Genomic DNA, 27,509 nt, shown 5'->3' with positions numbered 1-27,509 from the left:
TCTGGACTTCTTCTTTGTATTATGCAGGAAAAAATTATCTGTTATAGAAATCGATGGATATAATTAACTTTGGAGATTTATGAACACGACACGGGCAGGTCATGTTTACTAATGTAACTGGGTTCAGCTGAACGATGCTCGTATACCTTGCCAGTAATTCATAAACGATGAATTGAACATGACATGCATGCAGGATACAAGAAACTGGTTGAATACATAAAAGATGATTGACGACGCATAGAAACACATTACGACTCACATGAATGTAATTTCCTGAAGAACGAGAAAACCTGGTTGATGAGAGAATCGTGCAGGATGTGCAGAGCTCCGAGTCGGGTTGTTGTGGTGATGCAACTGCGTTATGGGCTGTGTATATATAGCAGTCGCACAGACGAAGGCCTCTAGAACAAGAACTATTATTTGGACTTGGAATAAATAAATAAACAAATGATGAGTTCTATGACAGCGTGACCTGTTACTTCACTACTTACAGTCAACTAGTTTACAGTTTTTGACCGAAAAATATAATCAATTGATTAGTTGATTAATTAATTGACAGGTACTTTACTAAAATTGGCATGTCTGCGAATGTTGTTGGTTGCACGGTTTGCTGATGACATACCTGGTAACGTGTTCCTTGGTTTCTCGCTGCGTTTGGTTGTTCAATAGGGCGGCTTCTGGCGTGCTGCTCGGATACAGTATCTGAGGAATGCTTAATGGTAGATGGTGCTCAAAGTATCTTATCTAAACCGCATTGAATTATACTACTTGATGAAATTGGCTGCGACTGACGAACTAATGTATGCTTTATCGAGAAATTACTAAGGGAAGCTAATTTGTCAAGTCAGAGGCGGACTAAGCGAATCGTAAACTGACACACATGTAAAAGTATTTCCACCCGTTGATTATAGAAATTGATTAGTTGGTACCGACTGATGCGGTCGGCTATTAACGAATCTGGTCTCAGCCTTCTTCACCTCAGGAGGGGGTGCGGAATGCTAGCCCAAAAGGCAGTTACCGCCCAAATTGAAGATCTTTCCCTTAGCTGCAGTTCTCTAGGTGAGTTCTCTTGCTGTTCATAATATGTTCCCTTATGGGATTATCCTCTGTGTTGTAAGAACGTACGTTTGTTCGGCGATGACATTGAATTACGCCTTGGTCCATTGTACCGTTCTTGTTCGTGCATTTTCGATGCAGTTAAAAAAGAATAAACTCTTTCGAGAATTTGAGCCAAAAGAGTGCAACTTGGGTTTGCAAGCTTATGTTCAGCTCCACTGTAAAGTGTGAGCGTGAATCTCGCGGTGAGCTTGAAATACTCCATCGCTGGTGAATCAGAATACTCGGAATGACCGACCAAGATATTTCAGATGTCGGGCTTATGAATAGATAGTTATGAAGCAATATATTTATAAATATGAAGGAGAAAAGCAGAAGATTATCTCTATTTGCGGTAATTCTGTTTCGCAAGGGAGTGCAGTGTCAGTGAACTTTAGAACTCTTGACGTAGACCTGTTGGCTGATTTTTTCATTGATTGAGTAAGTGTTATTTGCAGCCTGCAGATGAGGGGAAGAGCAATTTTATTCGTAAGGCCATGCCGTCCGTATCGATCACACTCACGGATGGAGTTGCTACAGAGTTTGGTTCGTTTCCAGGAAAATGGGAGCTGCTGAGATCAATCCCCGCTGGGGTGTCGATTTAGCCATGCTCACAAGATGCGGCATTACAGAACTGAGTTTGTAATTTTGTATTCATGAGTTTCGGATGAACACTCTAATCCGATTCTCGGAGGACCCTGAAATACAATTTTTAGCTTATTATTATTCCCTAAAAAATTGGAAAATCATCTCGAAAGAGATTTTTATTCAGAGACAAACAAATAAAATGCACTTTGAGTTGATCACTTGGCGATGATGAAGGCGAGTCATGAAGAAGTCTTGATTCTCGAGGTCTTTCCATCAGTTCAAGGAGCCTTCAATATCGATCACGAAGCGATACTTGTCGTCGTTCTTGATCAGCCGCTCGAGGGCTTCGTTTGCATACTGAATTGGCACCACTTCGACTTCTGGAAATATCTTGTGGGCTGCGCAGAAATCTAACATCTCTTGGGTGTGTTTAGTGCCGCCGGTCGCACTTCCGGATATCGATTTCATACCTGAAATCACAAATCATCAGAGCATAGTTATGTCTGGAGTTCATTTTGCTACTGCTAGGTCCTTGAGCTAACTGATTAGTACCCATAAGAAGGCTGAGAGGATTGATCTTCACCTCCGATGGGACCCCAACCAGCACGAAGGTCCCACCGGTCTTCAAGAGCCCCATATACGGGTCAATCGGGTGATCTCCTGATGCCGTGTCGATGATGAAGTCTAGAGATTTGGACTCCTGAAAAATCACCAATCTCGTTGGACTGCTTGGACTTAAAGCTTAGGGCGGAAGTTGACACACAAACATTACTTTGGCAGAACATACATTCATCTCTTGGTCATTGGAGATGGCCACGAACCGGTTGGCTCCGAGCTTATGGAGGGCTTCCTCTCGCTTAGAAGGACTGGTGCTGAGAATCGTGACCTTCAGTCCAAGAGCCTTCCCAAACTTGACAGCCAAGTGGCCCAGACCACCAAGCCCAATCACCCCAAGCGACTTCCCTGGCTGTCGGTCCATCCCGTGGACTATCATAGGCGTGTACACTGTGATTCCAGCTCACAAGAGCGGCGCTGCCAGGGCGAGTGGGTAGTCCTCTGCTATCTTATAACAATATCTGCATTCATCCGGACACAAATCCATCAGATAAACACGAACAGAAGATGTGTATCACTGCTATTCATTGGAATCAATTGACTTAACGACTTGCTCACCGTTGGTGGACGACGATGAAATTAGAGTAGCCTCCCATGGTGACAGAACCATCGACATCGACGCCACCATACGTGAGAACAACCCCCTTCAGGCACTGAACTTCCATCCCCTCGTTGCAGAGCTCACAGTCCCTGCAAGAGTTCACGTACGTTCCCACTCCGACGTGGTCCCCGACTTTGAATCCTTCCACGTTTGCCCCGACTTCTTTCACTATCCCCACGATCTCATGCCCAGGAACCACAGGATACCGCGACCACCCCATCTTGTTCCTGGTCCAGATCACGTCAGTGTAACAGATTCCGCAGTGGGTGATCTTAACGGAAATATCATCTTTCCCAACTGTCCTGTAATAATTAATAGGATAGAAAGGAAGAACTTCACTATTAGTAAGCCAAATTGACGATGCTCTAGTTAATCGGGACGGATTAACTCTCTTTACGATCGATTCTAATGTACCTTCTTTCAAATGTGTAAGGGGAGAGATGTCCCGATTCATCTCTTGCAGCCCACCCAAGGCAATTGCCACTGTCGGAACTCTCAGAAGTACTCATTCTGAACTTCTTCGTACAATGCTGAAAAATCATCGGTTACAAAATTGATCGTAAGCATAACTATTGAGATTTGCGTACATGATTCAGGGGGGTCATGTATATCATAGGAACGACAGATGTAATTGAGTTCTACTGCACGATGCTGGTGCCACTTATCGGAATTCGACATAAACTGTAATACGTTGAACATAAACGCATACATAATGGAACAAAATAGTTAGACATGTAGAAGTTGATCAGCGACGCGGAGAAACAAACTACGACTCACGTGAATGTAATTTACTGAAGAAACAAAAATGAGTAGAGCTTCGAGTCGGGTTGTTATGGTGATGCAATTGCATTTTGGGATGCATGTATTTATAGCACAGATCAAGGCTCGCAGTCAAGAAGAAGAACAGTTATTTGGACCGAGATAAAATAAATAAACAAATGAGTGAGTCCTGTAACAACGTCACCCAGTACTTCACCATACACAGTTAACTGCGATGTTGATTTTGACCAAATAATTTAATTAATTAGTTGATTAATTAATTAAGAAATTATTACGCCATATATCTCATGGTATCACCCGTTTCTCAAATCTGTCTCATGATTTAAAAATTATCCAGAAATGTCCATAGTTGACCTCTAGTTCCAAATCTATCATGGTGTTAATTTTTCTGTCAACATTTGATTGTGTTGCTTACGTTGAACGTAAGCAGGTTCATTCTTGCCATTGTGACTATTTATCCATGATAGATTTGAGAAAAAAATTAAAATTCATAAAATAAGTTTGGAGTTTATTTACGTTTCATTACCGGAAAAGTTGACGGCGGGATGATTTGAAATAAAATGTAAACTATAAATTTTTTTGGATAATTTTTAAAACATGAAATAGATTTGAGAAAACTGTAAAATCATTAGATATATGACGTAATAACTCATTCAAAATTGGCAAGCCTGCGAATGTTCTTGGTTGGACAGTTTGCTAATGATATGCGAGAAATTCTTGGGTATCGTGATTGAGTACCCAGTTGGGCTCCGTACAAAATGTTATTTTCTTATACGATAACATTCCATACCAAATGTCCGTCGCTGATTCAAACATGCTGTCGAATGATTTGTTTTGTATGTAATATTTTCATATTTAAAGAATAACGTTTCGTATCTGGTGGAAAAAGTTAAAGGTAACTGAACATTCCGTGACATAGATAGCGACGTGCTCGTTTGGCTTCTTATTGCATTTGGTTTCCCACTGGTCCGACCGGACCGGGCAAGGTATCTATGGCTTGCTATTGGTTTAACCTCCAAATCCGGTTCAGATTGGACCTCTAAGGAAGGAAGGAACGTAGTCCTTGGGCCTTGGCCCTCTGACAGCAAAACCTCAGGTCTCAAACCCTGCAGACCTCAAGAGCGTCCCATCCTCTCATCGCCGGTCGGTGGGGATCTCCGGCGAAGGCTTCTGCTCGAAGCCTTCTCCTCATTCTCAGCTTGCTTTGCCGCTGAAATAGTGTTTCTTCTGTTGGCCCAGCTCCAGTGAGGGGGAGAAATGCTCGCCCGGAAGGCAGTCGCCAACCAATTGAAGGTCTTCCCTAAGCTTCAGTTCTCTAGGTGAGTTCTATCGCTGTCTTTAATTTTTTCCCTCATGGAATTATCCTTCATGTTGCAAGTATATATATATATATTTTTGGGGTCAGGCACCGACATTGAATTACGCCTCGGTTCGCTATATTGTTCTTGGTGTTGCATTTTCTATGCAATTAAAATAAATCTTTTTTTTTAAATGATTTGAGCAAAAAAAATTGCATTTTGGGTTTGTGAGCTTATGTTCAGCTCTACGGTATATTATATGATGGCGAATCTCATTGCGAGCTCGAAATACTGTATTGCCGGTGGGTCAGAATACTCGGAATGATCGAGGAAGATATTTCAGATGTTTGGTTTATGAATAATTAGTTATGAAGCAATATATCATAAGGATGTGATGGAGAAAAGCAAAAAGTTGTCACTTTGCTGTAATCTTGTTTCGCGAAGGAGTTCACTGAACTTTGGGAATTCTTGATATAGACCTGCTGGCTGATTTTTTTTGATTGATTGAATTTGTGTTATTTGCAGTAGTACTGCGCAGCCTGTGGATGAGGGTAAGAGCAATTTTATTCGTAAGGCCGTGTCGTTCGTATTGATCACGGTCACTGGTGGAGTTGCTCTGAGCGCTCTTGACGATCTGGCTATTTATCGCGCATGTAGCAGGTACCTACAGATCTCTCTCCCCCCTTATTAACACCATTTCTGTGAGGAGTTGGAATTGTTTTCTTGGTGTGTCATCTAGAGTTTGATCAGGTTGGTTCGAGTACTTGTCAGGTTAGGGAATGATCTCAATTGATGTTTAAGGAGGCTTGGCCATTCGATGTTTTTGTTTGTTTTAATTAAGAAAAGTTGAGAATTATAGCAAAACTTTATACGACCTAGAGGATCATTTAAGGAGAAACAAATGGCTATTTTCAATGCACTAGATTATGCATGATGTTTTGGGCAAGTCAATCTATGGTCCATGAGCATGGATGGGCTAATTCATACTCGACAAATGCTTGGTTGCCACCTTGGAGATTGTACTAATTATTGTTGGCATATTTGGAAACTAATATTCAGCAAAGCTATGGAGAAAGCAAGTCAGAACCAGGGACTAAGGGATGCCCTTGGGGAACCTATCGAGAAGGGTCCATGGTACAATGCTACTCTTGCCGTCGCTCATAAGAGGCATTCAGCGTCTTGCACATTTCCTGTGTCAGGCCCACAGGGTAATGGAATCCTCCAGCTCAAGGCAGTCAGGAATGGAGGTCAGTATATGATTCTCACATCCCATTTTCAAATCCACTTGGTTCTTCATGTAAATCTGCGGTACTCTTTGACCAAAATGGTTCTTATACAGTATTGGCCGAGTCCCTTGCTACTTGAAATTTTCCAGATATTGGGTTCGTGGTTGAATACTAAATTCCATAATTTAATTAGTCTTGGAGAAAGTTTTTCAGTCCATCCATTTATCTTTTGTTTCTGCTGGTATTACAGATGATAGCTGGTTATCTTATCTTCGTCCTCGTGACTGGGAGATTTTAATAATGGAAGCACTCCTTCACGTTCCCGAAAATGAGGAGAAACTCCGAACTTTTCGCATGACAATTATGGATGACCTCCCTTCACCTCCCACTGCCTGTACAAATGGCTGCCCTACGAAAGTAGTTGGAGAGAACAGCTAGTTCAAGAAAACGTTTTCAATTATATACACTCCTGAGAAAAAGTGGAGGTCTTTCTTAGATTTTAGAGTCATTCTATTGCTTAGTTTACAAGAAAGTATGCATTATTTAAATGAAATCTTGAGCAAAGCTGATGTGTCATCAGACAAATTTTGTGGTAGTTTTGCTGTGTATGACTGGATCAGTCAGCAGATTGGTTGTATACGTAATCCGAGATAATGATAATCCATAATAAATTTATCGAGTCAGCGGAAGCGACTCACTCATTCTCTTTATGAGTGAATATCTCTTTTGGTGGCGAGTACTGTTTCTCCTACAACAATTCACATTGTTGTCATGCTTCTCTCTCACACGCAGACTGGATCTGATCTTTGTAGAGGAACCTTGCCCTTGAGCTTGATCTATATGTGCTTGACAAGCACTTTGGCTTCGTCAGTTTTCTTCGAACGGATGGTTAAAGCTGAGATTTTGCCTGTGCTGGTTTATGTACTTGTCCGTGCTTGACCAGCACTTTGGGTCCGTCAGTTTTCTTCAAACGGATGGTTAATGCTGTGTTTTTGCATGTGATGGTTTATGTACTTGTCCACTGTTATCACTACGTAAATGCGTTTACGTATGCACATATGCAACATGACATTATTCATTTTCTCGTGCTCGTTCAATAAATTTTTCCACACCCTTGAATTTTCCTTTTGTTCTCATGTGAAAATATTTCCACGACACGTGTACGGTCCACAATGGCCTCTTGCGAAAATGAATATTTTTCACAAGAGAGGTGGGAGCGGAAGGGGACTAGATGTGAGGTCAGTCTTCCTCCACCTCTAGGAAAGGATTTCCAGGAAGGAGAGGCCTGGTCAGTTAGAAGCCAAATCAGCAATGAGTTGTGAGCCTTCCAAGTTGAATTGAATTTGGCTCTGAAAACTGAAACTGAGCATCTATTGTAGCATATACTTGCATGCCAACTATACACATATAGGTATGTATGTATGTATGTATATCGTTTGTAAGTACCTTGTCTTGCAGAAGAGACCTACCCTCAGTTTTTGTATTCAGTTGTCCCTCCGCTTCTGCTTCCAAGTGTTCAGAAAACCTTCTCTGCATGTAAGCTTTCTGTCTTTGCCTCTTCTGTTATGCACAAATGTATTCGACTTACTTGATTTCGACTGTTTTGAATCCCGAGTTTTAGATGCATCCCTTCGTTCGACGAAGGTGGATACAGACCTTGTCTTCCTTTAACTTGTGAATGATAAATGTGTTTATGGAGTCACGGTAAAGAGATGGAAAATGATATTTTCCCAGTTTTCCTAAGAAACAAAAAGGAAAAGTTGCTGCCACCGTGGAATGTTTTCTTCCACCCAATCTCTTCCAATGATCGTCTGCACTTTATCACTACCTTTTCCACGGTTGGAGTCGGACCATAAAACGCAACATCACATGCATGCCATGCTTGCCCGCGACATGATGTTTAATGCGCATCAATCACACCCTTAGAGTCGAATCGATTTTCACAACCCATGTATTCTCTAGAATCAATCGATTTGGATCTTTATGTTGTTTCTGCAAAGGGTATTGCAAGAATTCTATCTCGAGTCAGATCAGACAGCTTAGTCCGTAAGAATAAATCCTCATAATACAGTCGGTTATTTATGGTAAAACAATTATATATTTAGGAAAACCGAGAGCCGTCGAAGTGAACATCGTGTATTATAGAGTTTTCTCCTATAAATATCATGACTTCATTAAAATCTTTAAATGAGGGCAGCTGCAGCCCTTTAGGAAGCACGTAACAGCCACAGAAAAGTAGTAATCTCGTCAAGTGCTTTTGGAAAGGTGATGATGTTAAGGAGCTCTTCAACGCCGGTCCTTGGCTCCCTCCTCTCATCCCACTCGGAGAGCCCCGGCCCCGGCCATGGCCACCATGAGGCTGCTGGGAAGCACTCGCAGACGGCCATCTTCGGCCATCACCACCAGAAGCTCTCCGCCTTTCATGCCCCCACATTCTCCTGCACCTCGTCTCCTATCTCTCCTTCCATTGTCGATACAGCCTGTAAAGGCTTCCGCCGGGCACAGTCGGAAGGCAACTTGGAGGAGTTGGTTGCATCAGATACGAATGAGGACGATCATTTCAGCGAGCCCTACCAAGCTAGGAAGTTTCCCCGGGCCCGACCGAGGAGTGGCTCGGTGTTGCAGACTATACCATCCTTCTCTTTGTATGGTACAAGAGGCGGGTATGAAGATGAAGAAGAAGAGAGCGAAATCGATTACAGCGAGGATGAAAGGGACGAGTCTGAAGATCCAGAGATGGGAAAACCGAGAATGGCCCTGAATGAGGGCCAATTGGATGTTAAAGGTGAAGCAGGTCCATGCGCTTTTGAAGGTAACGAGATGTTTCTTGCCAAAGGGCTCGGGATTGGCATCGATCAGGTTGGTGGGTATGGTGGTTGTGGCGGCGGTGACGGATCTTGTCTGGTTAACTATGGAGGAGATGGGCAAGAGAATCACGGGGTTGAGGAATATTACAAGAAAATGGTGAAGGAGAATCCGAACAATCCTCTGTTCCTCAGGAACTATGCTCAGTTCCTACATCAGGTAAACTCTGATATATCGATTATACTAGCGTCTGTTCGCTTGTTGTGATGTTCTGTTCACTGTACCAAAGTCTTTATGAGATTAAACTGAATGCGTTGTTTTAACTAAGATGATTTATCTGTATACTACAGACCAAAGGAGAAGCCGAGAGAGCAGATGAGTACTATTCTCGAGCCATACTAGCAGATCCTCAAGATGGGGAGCTCCTCTCCCAGTACGCCAAGCTCGTATGGGAGTTCCATCGAGATAAGGAACGAGCAATGAGCTACTTCGAACGTGCAGCTCAAGCTTCCCCTGAGGACAGGTATTTGACCGTAGCTAATGAAACATTCTTACTTAGGCGTAACGTCTAACAGTAGTTATCTCCATCTCCGTAGTTCTGTAACTTCTATTTCAGGTATCTGATTTACCTTACCATCTATATGTCATTGTTTTATAGTCATGTTCACGCGGCATATGCGGGTTTTCTTTGGGAAGCGGAGGAGGAGGGTGAACAATATGAAGCTCTGAATGCCAGCAGCCCCGCAGTGACACGACTTACAGCTCACCATGAAGGGTTTGTAGCTTCTACTGGTTCTTGATCTCCCGGATCAAGTAAAAGGATCTTGTTGGAAACGATTCGAAGACATAATCCATTTTTCTGCAATTCCAACAGAAGATGGGGTGAAAGCAATCCATCTGATCGGACCTTGAAACGAAGCATCGGCTTTCCAATAAAAAGCATGGAGAAGTATAGATAGTTATTAGTTCTCTGTTGCAACGTATAGTGTAGTATGATTGTCCAGTGAAACCCTTTCTAGCACACCTTGCAGTAGATAGTAATGGAGAATGAGAAAGCTGAATAGTCGGTTCGAATGAGCTTTGCTGCATTTCGATCTTTCGCCAACCTCACCGATGTATGAGACATGGAAAATGAATATAAATAAGTTGCTCTATGAACGTCGTCGTGGATGAAACATCTCCGAGTAAAGAGCTTCGAGTTTTGCAAGCTCAAGGTAAACAAACGCATTTGGCAGGATGATTGGAAATGTGTTGGGAACCTTGGTATATATGATCTCAGCTTGTATGTTGTCCCGATAAAAGCGAAGACCTCGGAACATGGCAACTACGCACATTTGAGAATCAACATGATCATCATCGACGGTCAGGGAGAACGCGTAATTTTTCAGAAATAACTCCAAAGTCGAACGATGTATTTGGTTTTAGAGTTAAGTAGAGTTAAGTTTTGATTTTAATTGGGTTGCAATGATTGTGTTGTTGAATTATGAGAAAAAAGTATGAAAAAGTAATGAATAGTGAGAGAATTTAGTATTAAAAATTAAATTAAATGATTAAAAAAATTGAAGAAAATAATAATAATTATATTATTGAGTAGAGTTAATGTTAAAGGTTAAAATTTTAAAAATTGACCCAAACGGATCCGTTACTTAGAGAAATTGTTTTCCCGGAAAATGACTTCCCTAAAATATGTTTTCGAAAGAAGAAAAGTAACCATTTTCCCCGAAATGACATTTCGAAAATGTTTTCCGAAGCCGAATACAATAGTGTCGAGCGCAGCGCCTACTCTTGGCGGGAAAATTCCGACAGCGGATCGGAGATTTCTCGATCGGACATTGAAATTGCTTCGACCCTTTCTCTGTGTATCTCTTTGGTCACCTCCATCCTTCACCATCGAAGCACTGGAAGAAGAATCAGAGGAGAGAGAAAGGTCCCCTTTGGTGCGTCGAAGCAACGATGGGATGGAACCATCCGGAGATCGGATTGGAAGAGATGGTGAAGCTTGTGAAAGGGTTTTTCGATATACTGATTCTGTCTTCTGGGTATCAATCTTCTGGACTTGTAGCTCAGTGGGACGCTCACAACGTCAAGAGGGCGTTCAGCTGGGCCCTCTTCTTCGAACGAGTGAGTCTTTCGAGCAGACAAATTCTTCCTGTCCGACCCGTTTGATTTCTTCATGTGCGGTCGATAATTTGTATGATTGAATGTCAAAGCTCAGAACTTGAATCTCAGGGGTTCGAGTTTTTGTGTGGGTTATCCTCCTTTGTTTGTATAGTAGAATGTGGAAGTCAGTGACCGAGTTCTTTGCCAGAATTACTGTGACCCAATTGAAGATGTCGTGGTGCTAACTTTCAGGTATTATCTGAACTGAAGAGCTCAGACTATTACGTCGAATCTGTTGACGAACTCGATGCAGCTCTTTCTGAACTGAAATCGCAGGCTTCATTCCCTCAGGTTGGGTTAGAATTTCTGTTTTTTGGGAATGAAAGTAGAATATAGATAGCAGGACTGCTTGTATATCTAGCTCGTTCACTTAAAGTACTAGTGTGCTTTTGACGAAGTGCAGGGTTTAGCAAACATATCATCAGATACTCTACTTCGGGCCAGAAGCCTCATTGTTGAGCACATGATCCACACCTTGCCATTGAGAGATGCACATGTGAAAGCAGTTCTGACGGCAGTAGTTGAAATGGATCTCGATGCCCTCCCAGAAACTGCACAAGATGGGCTGGGTAGATATCTGAACAAGTTAAGCTTGCAGAATAACTCCGACGACTCCTTCCAAGATTGTGCTTACTCTGAGAAGAATTCAGATATGGGAATCGGAAATTTGAATAGTTATGACTGGACAAGCACAAGCATCCAAGAGCTTTCAAGGAGGCAGTCTGCAGTTTTGAGCATATCGTCTTTGCAGAAGAGCTTGTCTGTTTTCTCTAGCACTATTGGAAACGGTGGTTCTTTCCAGGTCAGCAGCAGCATGCTAAGAGAACAGCCAAAGCACAAAAAGTTTTCAGTGTAATAAGTCACGTGATGATAACATTTAGTTCAATGATGAAACTTCTGATGAAGGTCAGATGGTCATAGTTTGGCCTGATACATGATTCTTATATTCCTGTTCAGGAGTGAAGATGAAATGGCTGAGTTCATTACCTTCAATAGGTGGAAATCGAAGAATCTCTTGTATTTTCTTGATAAAAGAACTATTAGATTGGTCTCTGGGGTCAGCATGATGTTTTCTTCTCCAAAGAACCAGTGGTTACGGGTGTTCGAGTGCTTGGCTAAATTGGAAAATTTGCATGAGAGAGTGGTAAGTTGACAAAGACCAATTCGGGAAGTAGGTACACATTCCTCCTATTACTATAGTAACGCACTCTCCCTTTCTCCTCTCAGGAACTCTTGATATTAGGGTGTGTTGTAGACAGATGGACCAACATAATTAAACATTTCCAGTCGGTTTCTTTTGATTGTCTCACTACATTGGATCGATTCTCCGAAGTCCACAACTTGCTTCTTGGAAGACCTCAGAGACCACTAATGAGAGAGGAAAGTGTGAATTTGAAGGTAGGGGACAGTTCAGCTCTTTTTTTGGGGGAATCATGAGAAAAACTTTCCAGTTGCGTAAACCTGAACTTTTAGTTGAGCTACTCGAAAATCTTCCCAGCATGATATAACATGTTTCTGAAATTGTGAAGTGATAAGTTTCCTGTCAAGCCTGTTTTTCTTTTGATATTCAACATCAACTGTATTCTGCGTTTCATTCTGATTCAAATGTACTAAAACCTTCCATTTAGTATGTGATGTACTCGAAATTTTACATTTGTATCTGTTTACCATGTCAACTCACAATTTCTTTTTCATAACATCAGGAGCGCGGCGTTCTCGATCATCTGACGGAGCTACTGGGCTGTCAATCCCATGTGCTGTGGAAACTATCCCCTGCTCTTTTAGCAGCTGCTATTCCTTCTTGGTACCTCACTAATTCTTCTTGCAGTGTCTGTTCAATACCTTTGAAAAATGTCTCCATGTCCCTCTTGTTTTATACTAAATGTTGTGCTGGTGCTATGCATAGTTCCATTCTAAGTTATAATTCTCCAGATTTATGTATTATCAGCTTAATCTTTATAATTTGTTTTTTGTCAATAGCATCCTCTATTTTATGAGATTTGTCCCAGAAAAAAATGAAATTAGTGTTCGATATGATATACACCAAATTTATTGGATAAAATGTAAGAAAATGAAACAGCAAATAGATTCAAGCAAAAAAGAAATAGCATATAGAGGAAAAAAGTGAACCAAAATATAGAGAAGTTGTGTATATGAAAGTGAAATGAGAATATTAAGGAGAAAGAAGTGGAGTGGGAGGGGGAAATGTGGAATAGTACGTGAGAGGGTGGTTAAAAAGCATAAATTCTTGAGGAAGGGGTTTCAGTGTCGTGGCACAAGGTACCGATTCGGAACTGATAGGTCCTGGACTGATCCTCACAAGTGGGACTTATGTGCCCTTTATCTCGCCATATCTTCTATCCTTGTACTAGGCATCACGTGACCTCCCTTACTAACGAAAAAAAAGAAAAAGAAAAAAGAAGAAGCATAAATTGACAAATATGCCCTCGGCTACTCTCCAATGTAATGGTCTTCAATTTGTAAAAATTGTTTATAGTTAGTAATACTGGAAACTAAAAGTTAGAAGAAGATGTTCCTTCTTCTTTGAAGTAGTATAAATGAATTACAATCTCATCTATTATAGCATAAACAAAAAACTTTGACATTTAGCTTCAAGATGTATGTAAAAGAAAAATCAGGTTCCTCCTCAATCTTCTATTACTTCTCTAAGAATACAAAGAGCGAACTTCTCGAAGCGCTTAGGTTTGAATATAAGCCAGAACAGATATCAGCACAGATGATGATTCGTGACCTCATTGAGTCTTCCATATACCTCTTTTTATTTCTTTTGACGTCTTTTTATTTTCCATTATGTGTAATATGGCTCCACCCATGCTGCTTCATTTCTCACACAGGTCAACCATTTTTAGAATCTATCTGAACCAGATAGGGATCCACCTCAAAGGCGAATCAGCGACATTAAGGTCATGAAGTTATGATATGAACTGTCTTTTTTCTTTTTCAAGTGAATCCAATCCAAGTCTCGCAATATCTGTTAATAATTTATATCTGTTTTTCCAAGTTCCTTTTCGTAACACATGACATGAAACTTTTGTCTTTTAGATACTGTGGTTGTAATGAAGAAAGAAAGGAGCACCGAGATTGTGAGTGCACATAAAAGGCTCATATATTCTTGCTTCTACCACATGCTTCCAGCTGCACGCTTGATCTAGCAGATTGAGCATTTTAGTGGCCTTTTCTTTTTTTTTTTGATCTTTACTAGTTCTCAATAGTCGATGCTAATCTCATCTTTGTAGGTGAACTCGCTGAGAGGATTTGGTGTCTCTATGCCTTCCACTTCTCCAGTTCTCTCGTAAATGGTGAATGATATTGTCTTTCTTGTGCTGACCTTCATTGATAGCCTCTGGCTCAAGTTGTTCCATCAACAGCTTGTACAGTTAAGTATTTTTCGATCACGGAATGTTTCTTGTAAAAAGCTTTCTGAATTGATGGGCGATGGATACTGGATTTGCCTTTATTCCATTGCTTGGAACTGGGAATTTGCAGCTCCAGAAAAACTCACAGCTGGATAATGTTTTCAGTTTCTTGGCAGCGGGAAATGGCATTATATTTTGACAACGCAAGCAAAGCAAAGGCCAAAGTTCTAGCATTACTTTATCCTTTTCAAGCTCGGACAACAATTTTGCCGTGGAACTTTCGACTAACTTAACTCAATAGGAAAAGGGCATTGATTAAAGATGATTGGTTTTATAGTAGTGAAGGCATACTGCTCCAGGATCAAGCGGATGGTGGAATGAGAACCTTTTTTTGGGTGGAAGGACAAGAAAGCAGAGTGCGTCGAGAAGAATTTCCTCTCAAAGACTAGTCGTGATCATATGGGGTTCCAGTGCTTAGAAAGAGGGGTTATCGGGGAACATCGCATATCGGTATATTTCTCTCTTGTGGGGGGTGGTCTAGGCGGCAATGTTGCCGGAGAACATTCTCTCCGATTCTCCCACTCCTTTCTTTTGGTACATATTCTTCCATTCCTACTACTACTTTTTTGTCCATTATTATTGTCAGATTCCCTCTCTTTCCTGAGAAACACTTTTCTTCAGCCACGTCCCTGAACTTCCAGCCCTATTTTATCTTTTCTGAGCGTGTCGTATTCGTGTCGTACTCAAGTTCATTTGTGTCGTTTTTCGAAAAACAGGCTCTTCAATCAGTCGATTGCATGTGTGTACTGTCGATTGCATCATGTCGTTTTTCATCACGACACACTCAGAAAATTCAAAATAGGATTGGAAGTCTGAGCCACGTGACTGAAGAATTTCCCACATTTGTCTGGATGTTTATTCAAATCTTTGGTTCTGTCTGATAAGGGACAAAGCCGAACCCAGGAATATAATTAAGGCAGGAATCGCTGAACCGGTCGCATTGTCATCGGTCTCGAGCCTTCTTCCCAGAAACCGGTTATTGGTAGTGTTCTACGTCACAGTTTATAATTACGGTGCGTTTGGTTTCAGAGTTAAAAGTAATTTTGATTTTGATTGTAGAAAAGGACAAATATTGTGTAATGTGTTGAGTTAAAGTTAAAGTTAAAATTTTTGATATGGAAAATGTGTATTTTTGTTGTACAGTGGGTTGAGTCAAAGTTAAAGTTAAAATTTTTGTGATTTTAACCCTGAAAACAAACGGGTCATCAGTTCCAGAAAAAGTCGAGTTGGTCTAACTCAATGTGCTTGTCTCGTGCTAAATATGGCAATAAAGCGATCCCGCAGCCCTGGACCATTCTTATGTGGAGAGATGCGGTCAGTTTTTTCTTTTCTTGCGTATTTTCAGCGGAAAAAAAAATGTATTTAGCTTGGTTTGTAATACGATTCAGTTCCACATGATCTCTCGAAAATTTGCCAGGTCAATCTAGTACCCACCAACATAGTACGTAAATCTCTGGCAATGTCAGCATCGGACTGACCATTGGCCACCTTCTCGGATAGACTGAGGTCCAATCACGCCCTTCGACCCCAGCATGCGCGGTTGACGTTGCATTCACCGTCTTCGAGCTGACAGACTTCACAACATGCCGAATTCTCGTTCGCGAGAAGATGATCGACATGTTCCATGTCCCATCGTCAATGGATTTTATTCCGCGTCGATTTCATCGAATATTTACCCCAACGCCACTGTGAAAGGCATATTTATATTGTGGTCCCACTGTGAAAGATATTAGCTCGGTGGTACGTGCATGCGGGTTTGTGTACGTACATATGTACGTATTTCGCCTTTCAAGCAATTGAAAGACCAAATAATTAAATAACCAAAAAAATGAAAAGGCTGCTAATGAGCACTAAACTCCACGTGCGCACCACCATATATTTACCCCACGGCCAATGCCAACCTCCACGTGGAACGAATCCCGTGGAGCCCACCACAAGAGGCGCACAACTCGCATGGCCTTTGCTCACCACGCGCCGGTCGGGCGCGTGGATGTGCAGCACTAGCTCTCGCACCATGTCCACTCCCCCTCCCCTCGTATTTTTACCTTTCGTTCATCAATCAATCATTCATTCATTCAGAGCCACCGAGAGGGAAAACTGAAAAGGGGCTAGACTTGCCAGTCGCCACCGCCGAGGACACGCGCCGGTGGCGGAGCTTAGCTCACCCACCCTCCTCGCTTGCCGCCTCCACTTTCTGTCTGGTGATTCGATGCTGTTTGCACCAGCTTTTTGTCAGCAGCCATAGATTGAGCCGCTCAGAGCTTTCCATGAAGCATTAGCTCACCAGGTGAGGAGCTGTGGCCATCTTTCTTGCAGGTTGTTGAGCAGAATGTGTGGTACAAGTTGTCGGTTAGGTCGCGAATTCCTGTAATTCCTCGGAATTTGGCTCTATTTTCTCGGCACTGAGCTTGATAATCAATCTCAGTTTAGTAGGATCAATCGGTTGGGTCTGCAATTGATGCAAGCCTGGCGGATAAAATCGTTCAGAAGGAGTTGTGCGTGCTCAAAGTTTCAATTTTTGAATCCCTTTGTTATGGGGCGGACTCTGTTGAGAATCTCGAGCTGATAGTTGGAGCATCTTGTAGTTGTAGCATTTTTCTTTTTTCTTTTTTCACTTTCCTATGTGCTGAAGAACGTTCCCATCTACTGTAGAGCAGCCAGACAGCTTGAATGTGTGTATTTTTATCCGACTTATAGTAGCTAGTGTAGACATTGTTCAGTGAAATGCTCTGCAGTTCTAATAAATTCCGTTGGTTAAACGTCATGTACTGGGGACGTGCTTTGATCTACGTTGTAGGATAGTTAGTTGCAGATAGGACTTTGTGGGTTGATAAGTTGCAAAATTGTTGCCGGGAGTGTTGCATTGATTTGGACTAGAGATGTGGATCTTGTCAGTCGTCCTGTCAGTTCCTTGGGAATTTATAGGCATATTTACATGGTGGAAAGAGAGGGTTCCATGCAGCTAATCCAATTTTGGAGGGAAAAGGGTTGATTTTTATTTCATGCAATTGTTGATGAGATCAGCTGTTACATGAGTTTGAGTATCCCTTCATTTATAGAGCCACTAATCTGCTTTTAACTGTTGGGCTTGTACTGGTAGATCCCCCTCCTCCGGGTTGATGGCGCCATTGAACAATTCTTTCTTTGAACTGGAGAATTGCCTGCGCTATGTTATGTTATATAGAACTTCAGAAACTGACCAGAAAGCGACCTTCTCATGTTTTTGTTTTTTCTTGATGGCTCATATCAACTTCTATTTCTGGTCTAATAAACTTTAGTCGGATTATAACTTTTGTCCTGTGTTTTGTAACTTTAAAGAACAGGGTTTAACCAGTCGATCACTGCCAACTCTAGCCTTTGTTTGTTGATTTAAGTGTGCGATGGAGGCACGCCCCGCTTTATTTGTCCAAAGATCAGGTCCTCAGCAGCTCAGTACTGTGAGGGTTTCTGGGGCATTGTCGTCATCCTTACCAGTTCTGCCCACTCCCTTGGAAGAAAGATATCCCAAGCTACCAGATTCCCTACAGGTGACAATGGAGAAGGAACTTACGACAGGCCCTCTAACTCATACGATTCCTGTGCCATCAAGTAGTGGAGCTGTTGGTCACATTTTCTCATCAAACTCCGGATACTCAGCAGATCTTCATATCTCATCCGTTTCTCCTCAGGAGAAGCATCCTAGAGATACTACTCCTTTTATTTCTCAGTCATCGACCGGCAAGGCATCAACCTTACCTCTTCAAGCTACAGCTTCAACTCAATGTACAGAAAAGAATTCCTGGTGCCCAGATCCTCTGCCTGATTTCCTTGATTTTGCTGCGGATTCCCCAGTCCAGGGTACTCAAATGGAAAACAATAATAGTGGGCCTGGAATTCCTGTGTCCGAGGACTTTAAACCGACCAATTGGCAGGAATGGGCAGACCAGCTGATTAATGAGGACGACTCTTTGACATCTACCTGGAATGAGCTTCTCGTGGACAATAGTGTTTCTAATCCTGAACAACCAAAGGTCATACTGCACACAGTTTATGGTGATTAGGCTTAGGATTAGGGTATATTGTGATTTTCATTCTTTATTGTTCCTCGTAATGTTACCTCAGATGGCATCAAATTTTCCAGTGAGCCAAAACCAATTGCAGCAGCAACAGCAGCTCCCTCCTTCGTCAGCAAATACATCCTCCTCGAAGCCACGGATGCGTTGGAGTCCAGAACTTCATGAGGCATTCGTGGAGGCTGTAAACAAACTTGGTGGAAGTGAAAGTACGTAGAAGGCTTACAATGCATGCAAGTGTCATATGATAACTGGTTTGCTGATCCACTGAGTTGACTTGTTGCAGGGGCCACACCTAAGGGTGTGCTGAAACTTATGAAAGTTGAAGGCCTGACAATTTACCATGTAAAGAGCCATTTGCAGGTGCGTGTGCTTTTTCAAATTGGTGTCTCCTGGTAAACTCTTGGTGTGAATGTTTGTTGTAATTGGAGTTCTTGCTCCCTGAATTACAGAAATATAGGACAGCCAGATACAGACCAGAGTTATCTGAAGGTATACATCCTTTTCAATGTGCAAGATTTAATGATTGTATCCGTGGAGCATCTTTTTTTGGGAAATATTCTCTCTCTCTCTCTCTCTCTCTAATGAGAGGAGATAGATAAATTACCCGTTCTCAAGTTTCATGTCTTGGCTTACTAGTGATCTTCTTGATTTTCTAGTCTTTATGTTGTATGAGGAATTGTTGCATCTAATATGCTGAATATGTGGAATCTTGAAAGGTCATCTTGAGTGACCTTTCCTGTGTTCCTGTTATGCCTTGTATGCTTGCTATTGATCTTTGTTTTAAAAAGTATTTCTCAATACGCCTGCTGCTACTTCTGTTTTCAGGATCATCAGAGAAAAAATTGACTCCGATTGAGGAAATGTCGTCTCTTGATCTCAAAACGTAAGTGCAATCATTTACAATTCTGGTTCCTTGAGGGGTTACTGATTCATTCATTTATGAAGAAGCATAAATATGGCAACTCATAAGAAGAGATGGATAGATATTTGATCTATATTATTCTATGGCCACCTCACAAGCATTGCAGAGAGCAACTTAAGCTTTCTGAGCCACAAAAAAGAAATGCAAATTTTTTTACTATTTTGTGACCGGGAAACGACTGCCAAGTACTCCAGAAAACAAGTGTTAAGTAGCTAATGGCAATGCGGTCACATCTTTATTTGTTAGGATATTTAGTAATGCAGTCAAAATATTCTAGCAGAATATCATATCTTAGCTTTGATGACAGGGGAATTGAAATTACTGAAGCTTTGCGGCTGCAGATGGAAGTTCAAAAGAGACTCCATGAACAACTTGAGGTGCTATATTCCATTTCAATGCCAATTTGACCAAGATTTGAATTCATTATTTAAAGCATCATCATGTGGGTAGGTGGAGAGTCTTAGAGAGTGTACGTGTTAGTTTTATCTCAACTAAAACTGGCTGAAAGAGTTGAGGAAATCTGAATGACTTGTGTTTTTTCTTTGCGAACTCACCGTTTATAAAATCTATCTGAGGATTGTCTTGAATTTTTTAAACAGATTCAGAGGAAACTTCAGTTAAGGATAGAGGAACAAGGGAGGTACCTTCAGATGATGTTCGAGAAGCAATGCAAGCCAGGGAGTGAGAAACTGAAGGCATCGTCTTCTTGTTTGGAGGATCCATCTGGTCCTCCTGAAGAACTGCAACAACAGCAAGATTCACTCAATAGAAGCGAGTCCAGGAACTCCAAGGAGGACAACAGACCCGAGACAGACCCTCTTGGTAGTTCAAGTCCCCTTCCCGAAGAAAGTAAGGAAGAGCTGGAGGAGGATTCCCGGGACCCCGAGCAAAAGCTATGTGAATTTAAGGCATCAAAGCGTCAGAAGACGGATTCTTAATTAAGTTGATAAGAACACCAGAATCGGTGTTCATGACCTGACAGAGGTAATACTAGTTTGGGGTGTCTGACTTGTGGGGAGATAGAGCGACGAACGTTTCTGAGAGGTCGCCTCTGAATTTTGTGGTGTGATAAGTGCCTTATGGATTATGGAAGTCATATATGCAATGCTGTGGTTTCTTATTTTAATTTTTTTACTTAAGTGAGCTCGATGAGGATAGCCAACTGACCCGATGTTAATGATTGTACTGGAGGCAGACGATAATTATTAATTAGTATGTAATTTGATAAATCAGTACTATAGCTTTGCAATTCTGGTCCTGCTGGCAGGTCTGTAGTGATACCGATCGATAATTACTTAATTTACTTATTTAGATATCGAGGTGACTTGAAAAGACTTGTAGGTAAAGGATGCGAGGAGCCTGTGCAGCGGCTTTAGAAGATGATAAGTGATCGGGTTGGGCTGGCTTCGGCCCGGCCAAGGATCGGATGTCGCCCAAATACCATGAAGAAGATTAGTTGGATGAGATTTACTGTCTAGCAATGTCCATTTCATGAATTGACTCTGCTCCAACCGTGAGAGAGGCAGAAGATGACTGCCCTCCCAATTTAGATATTGACATATATACCCTTACTAATACATAATTTATAGTACCGCGCACAATGTAATTATAAGTAAATTCATTCAGATATTAGAAATGCCTCTCTATTTTACGAAACTTAGAAGTTTGAAACTGGGACGGGCAGGATCCGATTGTCCGATCCCAGGTACGGTTATTCCGGTAAGGAACAACTTTTATTTGAATCAAGCAATATCCGAGCTGACCGTTGAGAGCTAGGATCAATTTAAGATAATCTACGCCATATCCTCCTCTGGTTATGTAAACTTGTTATTATATTTTTCCCAGTGCTTGTTCGGGACTTCTCAACAAAGATACCGGACCCATACGACACATCAAGAGCACCTCACGCCAGCACTATGGTTTGGAAGGAGGTTAGTGTCAGACTTTAAGGCTGCCTTTGGGGCGAAGCTAAAGCTACACAAATTTTTCCTGAAGCAGATTTTGGAACCGCCAGAAGGAAACCACATGACTGTTGTCTGTCTGTCTCGTCTTTCCTTTCCCACCAAATTCTTCAAATCTAACGTCTCTTATACTCCAACATACGACCCCCTAACTCACAGTTGGTGCAATAAACACACACACACACACACACACACACACTTATAATAAAAGCCTCACCTTCACATTCTCTCCCCATCATCTCTCACTTTCTCATCTCCTTCTTCATTGGCCGTGGCCTCAAACCCCATGGCTTCCGGCTTTTACACTGGCTCCCATGCCCGGGACGAACTCCATGTCCTCGACAAGGTACATTTCGTTTCCCACTTGTGGTTGGCTCAACATGGAAATGGCGTTCCTATTGGTATGCACGATCTCTAATATCTGATGAGGTTGTAACTGTCTTGGTTCTTTCAGCATGATCCTCCTGCTCGGCAGTCTCGGGTGTCAAAAGAGTGCCGGGTGTGCGGAGACAAGATAGGGTTGCGGGAGGACGGGGAGCTGTTTGTGGCTTGCCTTGTGTGCGGGTTCCCGGTTTGTCGTCCTTGCTATGACTATGAGAGGAGCGAGGGGACCCAGTGTTGCCCCCAGTGCAACACCCGCTATAAGCGCCACAAAGGTTTATTTCCCCAACTGTCGGATGACAAAACCAAGACAAGCACTTTCTCAGCTCGCTCACAAAGCTTAATCTAAGATTGTAGTGCAATGTTTGTAATTGCATAAGTTGGACATAATCATGAATATGATTGTCAGTTAATGGTGCACTAAACCGTCAATTCGACATCGAATCTGACAAGTGTTTTGATAGGTTGTCCGAGAGTTGCAGGGGATGACGAGGATGATGATGATGACGATTTTGAGGATGAATTTCAGATCAAGAAACATGCTACTGATGTCGCTGATCACAACAAATATGATTCCAACCACTCGGTAATCTAGTTTGAATGGAGCAGAGTTTACTTGGCAAACAAGAAATTTGGACCCCGATTGTTCTGGGATTGCTTTATTATGATCAGAATTTCCTTGATATATGATCGGTTAATTCTGATAAAGCCAATTAGTAGCAGCGCGGATAAAATTAACCATCGGTATAACTAGAAGTTAATGGCTGGACAATATTTGCAGGAAAATGGGGATCATCACCAACAGCAAGTCCATCCCAGTGGTGTTGCAGTTTCCTACGCTGGAAGCGGTAATAATAGTGTTTCTGATCTGATCCTTTCATCCTTCGATTTCTCTTGCCTTATTGTTCTCGACTTGTTTCTTCTGTTGCGGCAAAACCAAATCAATTTTCTACGTCTTTTAGCAAAGTTCTTTTGCATGTATTGTTCTTTCTGACTATTAAGTTGACAAGCAGTCGCCCAGATGGAGATGGAAGGAGACCAGAAGGAAGTACTCGGGAACGCAGAATGGAAAGAGAGGCTCGAGAAGTGGAAGATCAAACAGGAGAAGAGAGGCTTAGTGAGCAAGGACGATGGAAATAAGGATGACGGCGAGGACGATGACTTCCTGTAAGCACCAATCCCCATCATATGGTGATTTGGCTCCGAAACATTTCTATTTAATAGTACCACAGGATGCAAAGTTCTGTTTCTTCGAAGAACAGAATTCCAGATGCTGACTTCACGAAAAATGTTGTGAATTTAACTCGCAGGCTCGCCGAAGCGAGGCAGCCCTTGTGGAGAAAAGTTCCAGTCTCATCGAGCCAAATTAGTCCTTACCGAATTGTGATCGTGCTAAGGCTCATTGTGTTAGCTTTCTTCCTTCGGTTCCGAATCCTGACCCCAGCATGGGATGCGTTCCCTCTGTGGCTCATATCAGTCATATGCGAGGTGTGGTTCGCACTCTCATGGATCCTGGATCAGTTCCCCAAGTGGCAGCCCATCAACCGCGAGACCTACCTGGATCGGCTCTCAATCCGGTTCGAGCGGGAGGGTGAGCCGAACCGGCTAGCCCCGGTCGACTTTTTTGTGAGCACAGTCGACCCCCTCAAGGAGCCGCCGATCATAACAGCCAACACAGTGCTGTCAATCTTAGCAGTGGACTATCCAGTGGACAAGGTGAGCTGCTATGTGTCGGATGATGGGGCCTCGATGCTACTGTTCGATACGCTTGCAGAGACAGCAGAGTTTGCGAGACAGTGGGTCCCATTCTGCAAGAAGTACTCAATCGAGCCGCGTACCCCTGAGTTTTACTTCTCACAGAAGATTGATTACTTGAAAGACAAGGTACAGCCTACCTTTGTGAAGGAGCGCCGGGCAATGAAGGTAGGCAAGCATGTCATAATACTAAATCTCAATCAATCACCACATGAAACAACTCCGATCCTCAACCCAGATCATGTTTCGTTGCAGAGAGAGTACGAAGAGTTCAAGGTGAGGATCAATGCACTTGTGGCAAAGGCCCAGAAGAAACCCGAGGAAGGTTGGGTGATGCAGGATGGTACCCCTTGGCCCGGAAACAATACTCGAGACCACCCTGGCATGATTCAGGTTAACTCATTAAAATGAAGGAAAAAAAGAAAAACTGTATGAGGAAATTTGTCGGTTAAAATATTTATATATTTGGTGAATAACAGTTGCAATCACTGATTTACAGGTTTACCTAGGAAGTGAGGGTGCTCTTGATGTTGAAGGTAAGGAATTGCCTCGACTCATTTATGTCTCCCGTGAGAAGCGCCCAGGCTATCAACACCACAAGAAGGCTGGTGCCATGAATGCTCTCGTGAGTATCTCTTCTATACATTAGCTTTGTTTCTTTCTTGGAAACTGATACTAACTTCATTGCAACTTTCTGTCCCACAGGTTCGAGTTTCTGCAGTGCTAACCAATGCGCCATTTCTACTGAACGTGGACTGTGATCATTACATCAACAACAGCAAGGCTGTTAGGGAAGCCATGTGCTTCCTAATGGACCCGCAGCTCGGGAAGAAGCTCTGTTATGTGCAGTTTCCTCAACGGTTCGATGGTATTGATCGGCACGATAGATATGCTAATCGCAACATAGTTTTCTTCGATGTAAGCTCATACTAGAATCCATGTTAAGCCAAGAATATTTTACTCCTTATCTTTTCTTCTGATTAACTGATGAAAGTGAATTTTAATGTTGGGTTGTAAAGATCAACATGAGAGGGCTCGATGGGATTCAAGGACCGGTGTATGTTGGGACTGGATGTGTCTTCAACAGACAGGCCTTGTATGGGTACGACCCACCCGTTTCCGAGAAGCGGCCAAAGATGACGTGTGACTGCTGGCCCTCATGGTGCTGCTGCTGCTGCGGTGGTTCGAGGAAGAAGTCAAAGAAGAAGTCAGAGAAGGGACTGCTGAGTTCAGTGTTCTACCCCAAGAAGAAGAAAATGATGGGAAAGAACTACCTAAGGAAGAAAGGATCAGGACCTGTTTTTGATCTTGAAGAGATCGAAGAAGGTTTCGAGGGCTACGATGAGTTGGAGAAGTCATCACTCATGTCTCAGAAGAACTTTGAGAAGCGCTTCGGGCAGTCGCCGGTTTTCATCGCATCCACTCTCATGGAAGATGGTGGCCTACCAGAAGGAAATAATTCCACTTCCCTCATAAAGGAAGCTATTCATGTCATAAGTTGTGGCTACGAGGAGAAAACCGAATGGGGAAAGGAGGCAAGTTCAATATTTGCTTTATCGAGAAGTTTTCATGCTCCTGTCAAATCTTGTGAAGACTTACCTGGGTCTTCATCGACTGTAAGATCTAATAGTTTTTGGTGTTCTGACGATACATCTTGACAGATTGGGTGGATCTACGGTTCTGTCACGGAAGATATCTTGACTGGCTTTAAGATGCACTGCAGAGGATGGAAGTCCATATACTGCATGCCTAAGAGGCCGGCTTTCAAGGGATCAGCACCAATCAATCTGTCTGATCGGCTGCACCAAGTCCTGAGGTGGGCTCTCGGCTCGGTCGAAATTTTCTTCAGCCGTCACTGCCCATTATGGTATGGTTTTGCAGGAAAGCTAAAGTATCTTGAGAGGCTGGCCTACATCAACACTATAGTCTACCCTTTCACTTCCATTCCCCTGCTTGCTTATTGCACCATTCCCGCTGTTTGTCTTCTTACCGGAAAATTTATCATTCCCACGGTAAGTCTTCCAGAATTTTATCAGCAGAAGTGATAGTTATTATGACAGTTGACAGTGATAATTCAGAATTTCATAGTTTCCTTCTTTTGACAGCTCACCAACCTAGCCAGCGTATGGTTCCTAGCCCTCTTCCTGTCCATCATTGCCACTGGCATCCTCGAGCTCCGGTGGAGCGGGGTCAGCATCGAGGACTGGTGGAGGAATGAGCAGTTCTGGGTCATAGGAGGTGTCTCTGCTCACCTCTTTGCAGTCTTCCAGGGTCTCCTCAAGGTGCTTGCCGGGATAGACACCAACTTCACTGTCACCTCCAAGGCTGCTGATGATGCAGAGTTTGGTGAGCTCTACCTCTTCAAGTGGACCACTCTCCTCATCCCTCCCACCACCCTCATCATTCTCAACATGGTTGGGGTTGTGGCGGGGGTGTCTGATGCAATCAACAACGGATATGGCTCTTGGGGCCCACTCTTCGGGAAGCTGTTTTTCGCCTTCTGGGTCATTGTCCATCTCTACCCCTTCCTCAAGGGTCTTATGGGAAGGCAGAACAGGACCCCGACTATCGTCGTGCTGTGGTCGATACTTCTCGCCTCAATCTTCTCACTGGTTTGGGTTAGGATTGACCCCTTCTTGCCCAAGCAGACTGGCCCAGTCCTTAAACCGTGCGGGGTGGAATGCTGATCTGCTCTCGGATCATACACCAATTGGGAGTACTTTTGGATCCATGCTGTTTTACGATTGTGTGCAGAAAATTTTTTCGCCTGTTCGAAGGGGAAATGGCCGAGCAGTGAGCCACATTCACCCGTATATTTACATAGGAAAAGCACATTTCTTATCTGTGCTGTGTGTGTCTCAGAACAAATTTTCAGCAAGTTACTCCACATTCTGCCCAAACATAAATTTCACTACAAATTCTTTAAAATTTAAAAAACGACCCAGACTTTTTATTATATTTAAAATGTGCCCCACTCGGTTACTGTTCATCATCTTTCTCTTTCTCACGGGGGGTACTGTTCATCGTCTTCCTCTCCGCGACTCCACGATTTTCTCCGTATCAAACTTTCCTGGGAGACCCAGGGACCACGAAATCTATCACAATGGCCCCGTCCAGTTAATCCCGGACCTTCTCCTTGCGGGACTCCAAAAGCACCTTTTTCGACTCCGCCGCCTCTATATCCGCGACTCCCTTGAACAAGGCGAGAGACGCGACGGAGAAACCCTCGACTACGGCGGCCGGGCCATCCTTCCTTCAATTAGAGGAAGATCAGGAGAAACCCTTAGCCATGATGTCCTAGCAGATGGAGAGGCCGGTCTCGCGGATGACGCGGAGTAGGCGCTGAGGTCGTCCTTTGTGGAGTAGCTGCTGTGGAGCACGTGGGTGAAGGAGAAGAGGGACCAGGCTGAGCGGAGGACGGGGCCGGTGGTGAGGTAGAGAGGTCAATCAGGTTTTTAGGTTGCAGAAGAGAGAGAAAGTGGAGAAGGGACAGAGAGAGAGGGAACATTTTGAAAAATTCTTAAAAATTCGGGCCGTTTTGAAAATTTTATTAGAGTGAGTTTGGTTTCAAAGTTAAAGTAACTTTGATTTTGATTTTGATTTTGATTTTGATTTTGATTGTGGAAAATGACAAATGAGATTGCATTATAAATTTGATTTGGGAAACGTGTATTTTTGTTGTGTAGTGGGTAGAGTTAAAATCAAAATCATAATTCTAAAATTTGATCATGAAACCAAACATCAAAGTTTATAGTGGAGCAGGGGCCAGCATATTCCTGGCCGAGATTTCCCTTTTTTTTCCCCTTCATTTTCGCCCCTTTCTTGGATTG

General features: G+C 42.7%; 5 protein-coding genes and 1 pseudogene across 11 annotated transcripts; 5 read left to right on the top strand and 1 right to left on the bottom strand.

Moving 5' to 3' along the window:
- Positions 1–1,668: 1,668 nt before the first annotated feature.
- LOC116192348 lies at positions 1,669–3,696 on the bottom strand (annotated as a pseudogene).
- Positions 3,697–4,734: 1,038 nt separating this feature from the next.
- Positions 4,735–6,913, top strand: LOC116212337. Of its 2 annotated transcripts, none has more exons than XM_031546900.1 (4): positions 4,735–4,998; positions 5,506–5,637; positions 6,037–6,224; positions 6,454–6,913. In XM_031546900.1, exons 1-4 carry the CDS (start codon positions 4,937–4,939, stop codon positions 6,639–6,641), a joined length of 570 nt encoding a protein of 189 aa, XP_031402760.1. In that variant the 5' UTR covers positions 4,735–4,936; the 3' UTR covers positions 6,642–6,913. The 2 variants fall into 2 exon arrangements, with proteins under 2 accessions (XP_031402760.1, XP_031402753.1); XM_031546893.1 differs by having other exon boundaries at positions 5,503–5,637.
- A 559-nt stretch (positions 6,914–7,472) lies between these two features.
- Positions 7,473–10,293, top strand: LOC116212329. The gene is made up of 4 exons (XM_031546883.1): positions 7,473–7,739; positions 8,469–9,227; positions 9,359–9,531; positions 9,667–10,293. The coding sequence occupies exons 1-4, from the start codon at positions 7,617–7,619 to the stop codon at positions 9,806–9,808; spliced, it is 1,197 nt and encodes a 398-aa protein (XP_031402743.1). The 5' UTR covers positions 7,473–7,616; the 3' UTR covers positions 9,809–10,293.
- Positions 10,294–10,720: 427 nt separating this feature from the next.
- LOC116212302 lies at positions 10,721–15,686 on the top strand. 4 transcript variants are annotated; one of them, XM_031546865.1, is made up of 11 exons: positions 10,721–11,129; positions 11,361–11,459; positions 11,572–12,020; positions 12,126–12,312; positions 12,396–12,566; positions 12,872–12,972; positions 14,024–14,092; positions 14,232–14,272; positions 14,426–14,565; positions 14,711–15,139; positions 15,491–15,686. In XM_031546865.1, exons 1-9 carry the CDS (start codon positions 10,962–10,964, stop codon positions 14,494–14,496), a joined length of 1,356 nt encoding a protein of 451 aa, XP_031402725.1. In that variant the 5' UTR covers positions 10,721–10,961; the 3' UTR covers positions 14,497–14,565; positions 14,711–15,139; positions 15,491–15,686. The 4 variants fall into 4 exon arrangements, with proteins under 4 accessions (XP_031402725.1, XP_031402728.1, XP_031402722.1 ...); XM_031546868.1 differs by lacking the exon at positions 15,491–15,686 and adding an exon at positions 15,322–15,474; XM_031546862.1 differs by lacking the exon at positions 15,491–15,686 and having other exon boundaries at positions 14,711–15,301.
- Positions 15,687–16,655: 969 nt separating this feature from the next.
- LOC116212286 (protein PHOSPHATE STARVATION RESPONSE 1-like) lies at positions 16,656–20,831 on the top strand. 2 transcript variants are annotated; one of them, XM_031546855.1, is made up of 8 exons: positions 16,656–16,892; positions 17,924–18,615; positions 18,707–18,866; positions 18,944–19,020; positions 19,110–19,149; positions 19,486–19,543; positions 19,890–19,959; positions 20,182–20,831. In XM_031546855.1, the coding sequence occupies exons 2-8, from the start codon at positions 17,986–17,988 to the stop codon at positions 20,518–20,520; spliced, it is 1,374 nt and encodes a 457-aa protein (XP_031402715.1). In that variant the 5' UTR covers positions 16,656–16,892; positions 17,924–17,985; the 3' UTR covers positions 20,521–20,831. The 2 variants fall into 2 exon arrangements, with proteins under 2 accessions (XP_031402715.1, XP_031402711.1); XM_031546851.1 differs by having other exon boundaries at positions 16,657–16,892; positions 17,929–18,615.
- A 901-nt stretch (positions 20,832–21,732) lies between these two features.
- On the top strand, positions 21,733–26,607 carry LOC116212270 (cellulose synthase A catalytic subunit 7 [UDP-forming]). 2 transcript variants are annotated; one of them, XM_031546836.1, is made up of 12 exons: positions 21,733–21,889; positions 21,998–22,199; positions 22,389–22,510; positions 22,706–22,772; positions 22,938–23,091; positions 23,235–23,847; positions 23,935–24,072; positions 24,179–24,304; positions 24,385–24,597; positions 24,699–25,214; positions 25,341–25,691; positions 25,785–26,607. In XM_031546836.1, the coding sequence occupies exons 1-12, from the start codon at positions 21,830–21,832 to the stop codon at positions 26,364–26,366; spliced, it is 3,144 nt and encodes a 1,047-aa protein (XP_031402696.1). In that variant the 5' UTR covers positions 21,733–21,829; the 3' UTR covers positions 26,367–26,607. The 2 variants fall into 2 exon arrangements, with proteins under 2 accessions (XP_031402696.1, XP_031402702.1); XM_031546842.1 differs by having other exon boundaries at positions 22,407–22,510; positions 25,785–26,366.
- The last annotated feature ends 902 nt before the right edge of the window (positions 26,608–27,509 follow it).

The sequence above is a fragment of the Punica granatum genome, chromosome 1 (assembly GCF_007655135.1).
Source record: "Punica granatum isolate Tunisia-2019 chromosome 1, ASM765513v2, whole genome shotgun sequence".
In the NCBI taxonomy this organism is placed as follows: domain Eukaryota; kingdom Viridiplantae; phylum Streptophyta; class Magnoliopsida; order Myrtales; family Lythraceae; genus Punica; species Punica granatum.
The sequence above is the reverse complement of the archived record's forward strand: the minus strand, read 5'-3'. Positions and strand labels throughout refer to the sequence as shown.